General features: G+C 33.9%; 1 protein-coding gene across 1 annotated transcript in view; it reads right to left on the minus strand.

Annotated features, from left to right (window-relative positions):
- LOC111028551 (RNA pseudouridylate synthase domain-containing protein 2-like) overlaps positions 1-10,046 on the minus strand; it is a 115,416-nt gene extending 105,370 nt beyond the window's left edge. Inside the window, exon 1 of the mRNA XM_022307242.1 lies at positions 9,984-10,046. Coding sequence (XP_022162934.1) covers positions 9,984-10,004 — 21 coding nt within the window. The 5' untranslated portion in view covers positions 10,005-10,046. The remainder of the gene's footprint in view (positions 1-9,983) is intronic.
- Positions 10,047-10,432: the final 386 nt, after the last annotated feature.

Raw genomic sequence — 10,432 nt, forward strand, 5'->3', positions numbered from 1 at the left:
ATGAATAACAATATTAAAATGTAATAAATGTGCAGGTTAAGTACTCCACCGTAAACGTGAAACTCGACGATTATTGTTCTAACAAATTTTCGTTTTTGATCTACTAAATTTTCAAACGTTTACAAACTAACAGGCGTATGATAATATTTTAGCTGAATGTTCGTTAATTCTGTAATTAAATTATGTTTTCACATTCGTAGAAGCTTTCAATACACGGCTCCGGTACCTACCTGAACAGTTTTCATGCGTTTGGTATTGTTTATTTAAGTGCTAATTTAATTTGGGGAATGAGTGGTTTAAATGGTTTTATTGCCTATAATATTATTATGTAAAGTTACACTGTACGCACCGTTGTTCAATTATGTTTACATCACAAGCGTACCTGCCCTCGTATTAAATACATCAATTATCGTGTACAATGAAACATGATCAACGGGCGATGTTTCATATTGTTGTTAAGATGGGCCCAATATATTTTAAATCGCTATGAACATCACTGGTAATTCATAAAAATCATTGGCAAATAAAATAGTATTGTAATTTAGTCATAATGTTCCTGTACTGAGTCCGGATGACGTAAGAGTGTATTGTAAAATCACAAGCGTATTATTTCTGCTATAAATCAAGCCATGCGGTCATGATGTAGGAGAAAAATGATAAAAAAAAAATTAAATGCGCCTATCGTATTATTATTATTTCGAAACGTTCTGTGGAAAATATTTCATATATTGCATTAACTATCATATATGTAAATGCATTTATGTAACCTCACATGCTCAAAACGATTATTTTTTTAACAGCCATAAGAGTCTTATATTTTATTCAGAATGCATATCCATTTTTACGATAATAGCAAACTGTTTGATCATCTTAGACAGTTGGACTTAGGGCCTACATATTATCTAAAGATTAGAATTCCCTTGTGATAAAAAAAAAAACACAATATCAAATCGATATCTATGAAATATTCAAAGGTCGGAAAGATAATGAAAAAACTTAACTCAAGTAGATAAGTCAAAGTTCAGAATTATTGCCTGTAGCTACAATAGTTTATATTTAAGAAAAAAAATTATTCAACTACCAATTAAAGTTAATTCAATTCGGAGAAAGTATCAACTTGATATATTGTCATAATTCTTAAATATAATTCAATATAATTGTAACGTATATACAATTTAAATTTTTTTTCGCAATCACCCAGTGCCTAACCATATGGCCACATCGGTCCAGTATTTAGTTAGTGGTCGAAGCTCGACATTCACAATAAGTTGAGTTTAATAATAAACTTCAAAAAGTTTTCTAAAACTGTTCAAGGTCTACGTAATAATAATATGCACTGGAATTACCATATAAATCATCGAGCGTACAGACTCGTATCATGTGTCTGATGATAATTTCTCAAAATATTATTATAATTATATCATTATCATATAAAAAGCTTTCAGATTAAAATACATGGATATAATGTGTATCGTATTGTAGTGTATAACACAAGACATATTATAATGGCCGAGAATGGAATTGAATTGCGTAAACAAAATATAAAGTGCACGCAAAATATTAGCGAGTGCCTTTGAATTTCATTTTTACTGTTGTGAAAATTTATTTTTTTTTCAATTATTTATTGAGTTTTAATATTATAACGATAAATATATTAAAATACAATAGCAGGTTAGATTGCAAATCGGTGGCAAAAAAGGTCTTTTTTCTTTCATATTATAATATATTAGATTCAATATTATAATGATTTGATTATGTTTATGATCCGATCGGTCGTATTTTATATGTTTTACTTACCCATATAATATTATACGTATCTTAAACCGAAAATATCCTATAGATACGCCCAAGCCGTATCCAGACGTCAAGTCCTTAAATCTTTATCCTTATTTCGAAATCACAAAGTAGATACTTATGTAGTTTAATATTATTATACTTTATTAGAGCATAAGCTTATATACAGCCTGTGGGGATATGAAAGTGTAATAATATTATGATATGATATGCAGTTTGAATCTCGTAGGTTAGGTTAGGTTAGGTTCTCAATAGGAGAAACCGCATACCCCAGCCGTCGAAACAATACTAATTAATTTTTTTGGGCTTTTCGAGGCTGTGGTAGATTTTAAACGCACATCAAAGTTCACGTTTTATAGGTCTTCAAGTACTTATTGGTTTTTAAAATACCATAGTATAGTTTTCAATACATAAAATCGACTTCGTGAACCGTTAACTATAATTGACACATATATACTTCAATTGAAATCAACATCGAATTAATTAATAGATTTAACGATTGACACTAGCCAGAATAGCAATGTTATATTTTCTGAAAAAAAAGAAATCATAAGTAAGTCTTTCGCACGTGATAAAGTAAAAAAAAATTTAAATATAATAATTGGAAAACGAAATAGATTTTATGTCACAGCCGAGACAATAATACGAGCCTTTACTCCGCGGTATCCGCACGTCAGACCTGAAATATTTGTCCTTATTTCGAAAGCACAACGTACCTCCATAGTATAATATTATATGTTACTACAGATACCGTTCATGCGGACATGACAGTTTAATATTATCATAATATGATATGGGCTGGTGTAGTTCGAATCCCGCGTAGATCCATCTCGTAAGTGTCGTAAGCGTCTAGCCACGGAAACAATAACCACCTGTTTCTTTTTTAAATAATGCATTTGATGCGTATTTTCTCCGTATAGACGCACATTATCATCTGGGACAAAAATATTGAATAGAATAATAATATGGGTCATGCACAAAAAAAAACCTATTGATAAACAAATTAATATTTTTGAACACAGTATACTGCAAGTACATACCATAATGTATAATATTACACATGAATTAAATGTTTTTCTTTAACACCGATGCGTCACAAAATTGAATTATTATTTTTTGTTTATTTTCCCTTTATTTTTACTTCATTTCCCAATGATCAAAAGAATCGAGGGCTATTTTGATGTGCCTGGTGTAGAGAATTCGGAGGGATTGCACGTGATCCACACGTCACCGCATGTAGTGCAGCAATACCCCAACTACGATTTTGTCCTATATTATTTAAAATACAGATAAAGTTGTACATCATTTGTATCCGATGTATAGAAACGAGCGATGTGGTGTTCTGTAATGAAACTTTCTAAGCAATTTTTTTACTCCCACACAGAAAAAAAAAGTTTGCGGACTTACCAAAATAATACTACAACGGCATTGTTCAAATCTGTGATACTTTTTTATTTTACGCAGCGGGACACCGAACGGTCGCAATCTGTCTACGACCGTATTCGCTCGGTATTGTGCTCAGGAGCTACAGGGTGAAATAAGTATATACCTACTGTTTCGGCAGCAGGTGTGCTGTGGGCAACATGGGGACTCCACTTATATTATTATGCTTATTTTATGAATTTGTAGTATGATATATGTTAATAACAAAAAAGGAGTACTTGTTCGGTTTTGGAACTTGTAGAAAACAAATTATACAAATCCTATAGTCAAAATAATCCTAAAAAAATAATAAAAAGCCTTAATTCGATGAACTTTTTATACATTAATTAAAAAATTATATAAATTATATATAAACTATATAATAGCTTCTTGTATGACTATAGTTATATATAGATTACAGACTAACAGTTAGTTAAAAAATATTAATAATTAAATCTGTTATTAATATTTAGAGTTATCTGAAATTTTAAGAAAATATGATAACTTTTAACAAAAAATGTACATGATATGCAAAATCATTAGGTATATAATAGAGTATATATATTAAATAAACGACTTGTGAAACAGCACTATTTCGACTAGGTAGTATTTTTTCATTTCTGCTTAATATATCGAACACAGTCCTATCAAATTTTAGATATATTTTTATCACACGTTTGATATTAAGAACTTTATGTATGGTAATATAATCTTAGAGTTTTGTCTAACTACCTTTACTAGGTACCTATCATCTATACCTGAATACCATCAATAGACAATAACGAATTCAACAGTCATATTTTAATATCGAGAATTAATTATCTAAAGAAAAATAAATAAATCATAATCTTATATATAAAAGTCCCGGGTCACAGTGTTTGTTATTGAGCTCCTCCGAAACGGGCCGACTGATTTTTATGACATTTTTTTGTGTGTTTTTGGTAGATCTGAGAATATGTCGTTAAGTATTTTTTTAATCTTTCTGCCCCCACTGCATTTTTAACGAGCAACAAAGTGCACTGGATCAGCTAGTATAATATATTTGCATAATTTAAGTAGGTAATTACTTTAAATTGTTCACAATGGTGTGATCAATATTATCTTTATTAGTGATGAAAAAAGGTTCGTAACTGCGTCATTACCGCTGTTCATACACATCTCAGAAATACACTACATCAATATATACGGTTTTGATTTGTGTACTGCAAGTACACCTATAAAACAAAAGTCTGGCAACACGTCTCTGTTGTGTTGTTTATAAATGAAATATAGTTTACACTTACTTAATTAATTATTTGTTATGGTAATTTAATTTTGTTTATACATCAACCAATGTTTACGAGGTTACAAATTTAGAATTAAACACGATTAGATCAATTTAATATATCGTTGATTAACGGTATATACAGAGTAGAACATGGCGTCTGAAACGTTAGATGAAAATGAGGCGAGCGCGGTAACTACTAACAATTCGTCGACGGAAGACGAATCGTTCACAACTAATGAGTTTCATCCCGACGAGGAGGAAGAACTGCAGAGAAAATACTTGAACATGATCAAAATGTGCGATGTGCCCGCAGTCCAAAAACTATTAGAAAATAATAGTGGCTTTGACCTGAATTGCAAAAATTATCAGGGCATAACGGGCTTGAATTTGGCCATCGAAGTCAACTGTGAACCGATGATCGATCTCCTTTTGTCGAAGCCTGGTCTCGAAATCGGAGACTCTCTTATGCGCGCCATCCGTCACAATTATTTTCCAATCGTAATCAAACTGTTAGACATCCTCCAAGCGAATAGTCCGGAAAGAGCCGAGTTGGGATATGAGCATTCCACAGAGTTTCCACAGTACCTCACGCCGATCATGTTGGCGGCCCAGTGCGGCCACCATCAGATCATCAGCCTGTTGCTAGAACGCGGCCACACAATACCGATACCACACAAAGCCCGGTGTCTTTGCAAAGAGGTCAGTAGGAATGCATTTCTTTATAGTAATCCGAGGAATATATTTCAAACGAATTATTTAGTAAATGAGACAGTTCAACGGCATTTTAAGAATTCCATTTTTTTAAATATTTATTTCTTGTTTATATAATATTATTATTTATTAAGATTTAAGGTAAAACCAATATTATTTTTCTAAGTTTTTTTTTTGTTTTCACTGTTTTGAAAAACAGATGGTTGTCGAAAATATTGTTAATTTTTTTCATTCTGACACTTGTGTTTTCCTTACAAACATTTGGATGTTTCACGCGTAGTCCTCTTTCTATCTATAAAATAATATCACAACAGGTGTGCAAGTCGTTGGCCCAACTCAACAATGGCCTCGAGGCATCTGAACTAAAACTATCGGTGTTTCGGGCTCTGTCAAATCCGTTTTACATCTACCTAACGTCAGAAGACCCTATCCTCACCGCGTTCCAGCTGAGCAAGCAGCTGTTACAACATGGCAACGTGAATCGACTGTTCAAGTCCGACTACGAATCATTGAACCTGCAGACTCGGCTTTTCGCCGTTGACCTGATTGGGCTGTGTCGGTCTTCGAGCGAGGTGAAGCTGATACTGACCCGGAAGGAGGGCTGCAACTTTTTTGGATCGTTCCCTTATCACCGGCTGGTGATGGCCATGGACCTGAAGCAGAAAGAGTTCGTGGCACACGGCAGCGTGCAGCAAATTCTAGAGGTGGCGTGGGCGGGTAACTGGTACGAATGGCGGGATCGCTGGTCCCATACAGCGGCCTGGGCTGTGCTGTTGCGCGTTCCCCTGCTCTTGTGGATTCTCCTCTTGTACCTGGTAGCTCCGTACTCTAAGAGCAGTGAGTACTACTCACTGCCCGTGAACAGGATGATCAACTACCTGGCATCGTACGCCGTGTACCTGGTGGTGCTGACGTGGGCCAACAACCTAGACAAGTCGACGGTCGATTGTCCAGGTGACACGGTGGGTCTGGTGCTCAAAATTATCATCGTGGTGTACGCTGTAACGTTCGTGTTGCGCACTGTCAAGCTGGTCATGGTTCAGGGTCCCTGGCGGTTCTTCAGCATGCTGTGGAACATCTATGACTGTGTCAAACTGTGTATGCTAGCCGCCACAGCCGGGTGCTGGTGGTCGTCTTACTTCCACCCACACGATCCACCCATCGAGCGCAAGTACTGGACATCACTGCACCCGACGCTGGTTGGCGAAGGTTTTCTAGCCGTGGTCACAGTCATGTCGTACCTGCGGCTTCTGTTCCTGTGTCAGCTCAGCTACTCTCTGGGCCCACTGCAGGTGTCCTTGGGAAAGATGACCACAGACTTTGCTCGATTAGCCGCCGTATTCGGCATCATCATCGTGGCGTTCACCGCGGGCCTGTGCCGTTTCTACCAGTATTACGGGGGCATGACACGAGTCGATCCGGTCACCGGTTTCGAGACCAAGCAGGACGATTCATTCATCAACGTGTACTCGACGCTCAAAACGCTCTTCTGGGGCGTTTTCTGCATGACGTCATCCACGGCCGGCTCGGTGGTCATTGAGAACCCACCCTCCGAAGACGGCGAAGATTCGACGCCCGTCAACAACCACTACATCACGCAGGCCGTGGGCACGCTCCTCTATTCCGTGTTCCAGACACTGTCTGTGATCGTCACGCTCAATATGCTCATTGCCACCATGACCAACACCTTCCAGCGAGTCACCGGAAACTCGTATGTAGAATGGGTGTTCGGCCGGACGGAAGTGTTCCTGTCTTTCTCAATGCACAGCGATTTACCACCGCCCCTCAACATACTGCCTACCATCCGCTGCATGGGGGACTTTTTTAAGTGGATGGTCAGCTGCTGCAGGGCCAGTTCTATGGGCTTCGTCAACATGGTATCGTCCAAGAAATATCATGCAGACGCCTTTTCTGACAGTAAAGCTTTCCATGAGCTGATGCACAAGCTTAGCCGACGGTACTTCCGGCACAAGCAGCGACCCGCCGACGTCAGAAAATGTTTTACAGCCTGTAATTGAACGTTATTTTTACACTAACCAACTTCCTACACTCTAAACACACCTCTCTTTTAGGTTAAGTACCATCAGCAGTATTGGTCGGATCATTTGTATTCGTTTCAAGAATAATATTGGTTTTTCATCGCTCAAACACATAGGTGATCGAATATCTGCAACTGCTGTCGTTGCCGGTAGTAATTATTTTCTAAACTATTATATTATGTAGGTAATAATGATTTTGTATTTTGGCGCTTACAATGCAATTAAACGTATTTAATGTTGTATCTAATTCGTTGTTGAATAGTTTCATGGGATATAATGCATTTAATATGCCAAGTGACAATATCGGCCAATACTTTTATAGACTAAAATTTTACCTGCAATTTTTTAGTAGAAAAATATTGGTAAGTAACCGACATTATTTTGTATCAAACATAGATGATACCCCTTATATAAAGAAAACAACTCATAAAGCGTTTCTGAAAACAGACCTAGTTTTCTCATAAAGTTTATTTCAGAAAAAAAATACGAAATTATTGACAAAATATTTAAACTTGTTTCGATAAGTCAATAATACGCGATAAATACATCTATTAATTGGTATGATGGATAAAGTGTTATCTAGATACGTTTAGCAAGGAACAGTATTTTTTTTTTTTTTATGCAACTAGTTTTGGTAAGTTGCATGTAATAAGTTCATGTGATTATAGAAATAGAGTGTACGATAGTTTATGAAAGGTACACTAATATCAATGATCATTTAGGTACTACATTATTTCATACAAAAACACACGGTTTGTACTCATAATAATACCCACAAATATTATGTATAACTAACCTCCTCCCTGTATCTGACTGTTCACAATCAGATCAAGTGACTTCAAGGCAACTATAATAGCTAACATGTACTATGTGATACTACAACTACAACTAAAACACTTCTCTAATATAATATGCTCGCATAACTCAACCGCAGAAGAGTCACCATAATGTTAGCTGAAACATAAAATTACATGTATTTTGTCACCTAGGCCGAAAACACCTTCACGACAGTTTACATAAAATACTACTCAAACTTGTGATTTTATCGTGGTTAAACATTTCACAATCTTAAAGTAAGTACATGTATATAAATTCGTACTATTATTAGTTAACATCACAATATTAATCTGAACTTCTAACGCCTATCAAAACTGTTGAACTGCAGGTATGCAGCTTGTTCGATATCAATGAATGTTGGACTTTTAAAATACCTATGCAATAATAAAATAGGTTACCTACTAAGTCTAATGATTTCAATTTGTGAAAATAATAAATAAATAAATTTGTTAAAATAATAAAAATATTATTGTGATACTATTATTATTTATTATTAATATTATTTTCCTTTTTTTTTAAAGTGTTTTAACTAGAAGCAATATTATTTGCTTAACAATGGTGCTCAAATATATTTCCAAAATCACTAAATCCCATTCATTATTCGAAAAGTTTACTTAAAAAACTAAATTCGTTCACATTCACGTTCAATGTATATTCAATTATCAAATCGTTCAAGGCGTTTACATTCATTATTTTTCAAAAGAACACGTTCACGTTACGTCTGAGTTTATTGGTTTTGTTTATTAAATATTTATTTAAAAATGAATTACCTACTATCTACAGAAATATTTTTTTTTAATTTTTAATTTGTACGTAGGAAGGTACACATTTACAATCCAATAAAAAAATAATTTAATTTAAAGTTCTCTAAAAGTACAAATTTTGTTAAAGCTTAAGTAACTCCATAAACTGTTCCCATAATAATTCCATAACGATTCCATTATGTTTATTTTGTGGTTAAAAATACATTTTACAGACTAGTCCAAATACACCAGATTTTTCTAAAAGATTAAAAAAGCTTGCAAATGTCGGCAAGTCTAGAACTGATTCCCAACAATTATTAGAATTTCATAATATTTCTAACAATTTACTAGCTTAATAGCTTAATAGTTTATTTTAGTTTACATTTTTTAATATCTTATTAGTTTTTCCTAATAGTTTCTCGTCCCTAAAAATATCTACACGTGAGGATCATTGGGGAAAAAATAAAGAACCCAGATATGACGATTTTTAGGTGAATGCTGTTATGTCACCATTACGACTACGTTATGGACACGAAAAATGGGTTTTTCTCAAAATAAACGACGTGTGAAATAGCACACTTTCGAGTATTTTTTTTTCTTATAACCGTTCAAACAAATTCTACAGACTATTTTATCACATGCGTGATTGCGGTTTTTTTTATCGTAATCGTATAATGGCTTAGGTACGTGATCGACGTTGATGTTCTTTGCATGTGTGTGTGTGTGTGTGTACGTGTGTGTTTGACTTGTTACTATGCACGATACTTTACAACCGCTATAATGTTAAAATTCAGTTGCTAAAAGCCATAACTAATTATTAAAATATAAAAAAATTCTAATGATTTGATAAAATACCTATAATACTCATAGTATGCCTCACCTATTAATTATAAACAGTGAAACAGATTAATAACTGCATTTCATTTTTAAGGATTTTATTGCTATACATAATAATGTTATAATATTACAACCTATCAAAAAACCTTATTGAAAGTATTTATTTTAGTATATGCTATAAATATTAAACGAATATACTAAGTAGTAGGCGGGACCCAAGCGATAACGTGCGTGTAAACACAACTGTTATTAAAAATCCAAAAATTTGTGTATTTTGAAATCCGTATTGCAAATATTATATACAATATGATATAATCTAAATATATCTCATACCAGGATCTCGCGATATGACATGCCATTTTCCTGGGATCCAACGACGAAATTTTCATAATTTCTTACCTGAAAAAAAAAAATTCAGTATAAATTTCATTGACATTTTAATATTTTAACACAACTGAATATCCCGAATAAAATATATTATTATTAGTTTTAGATATGTTTCAAATCTGCAGGGTATATTTTACTTAGTATTACTAACGAACTGTTTATATACACATTTTATAAGATTCCTAAAATTAAAAAAAAGGCCAAAAAAAAAAAAAAAACACGCACCGAAAAAATTTACCTTATAGGACAAAATTCCATAATTGTTTAAATGTTTGATTTAATTTGGGATCTCGCAATAGTGTAAAACAATTTAACAAATCGCACAACAAAATAAGATTTGAATTAAATTTGGCTTCAATTAAATTCTTTTTTATCTATTTATTTCTGTTATCTAT

The sequence above is a fragment of the Myzus persicae genome, unplaced genomic scaffold, assembly GCF_001856785.1.
Source record: "Myzus persicae strain clone G006 unplaced genomic scaffold, MPER_G0061.0, whole genome shotgun sequence".
Lineage (NCBI taxonomy): Eukaryota > Metazoa > Arthropoda > Insecta > Hemiptera > Aphididae > Myzus > Myzus persicae.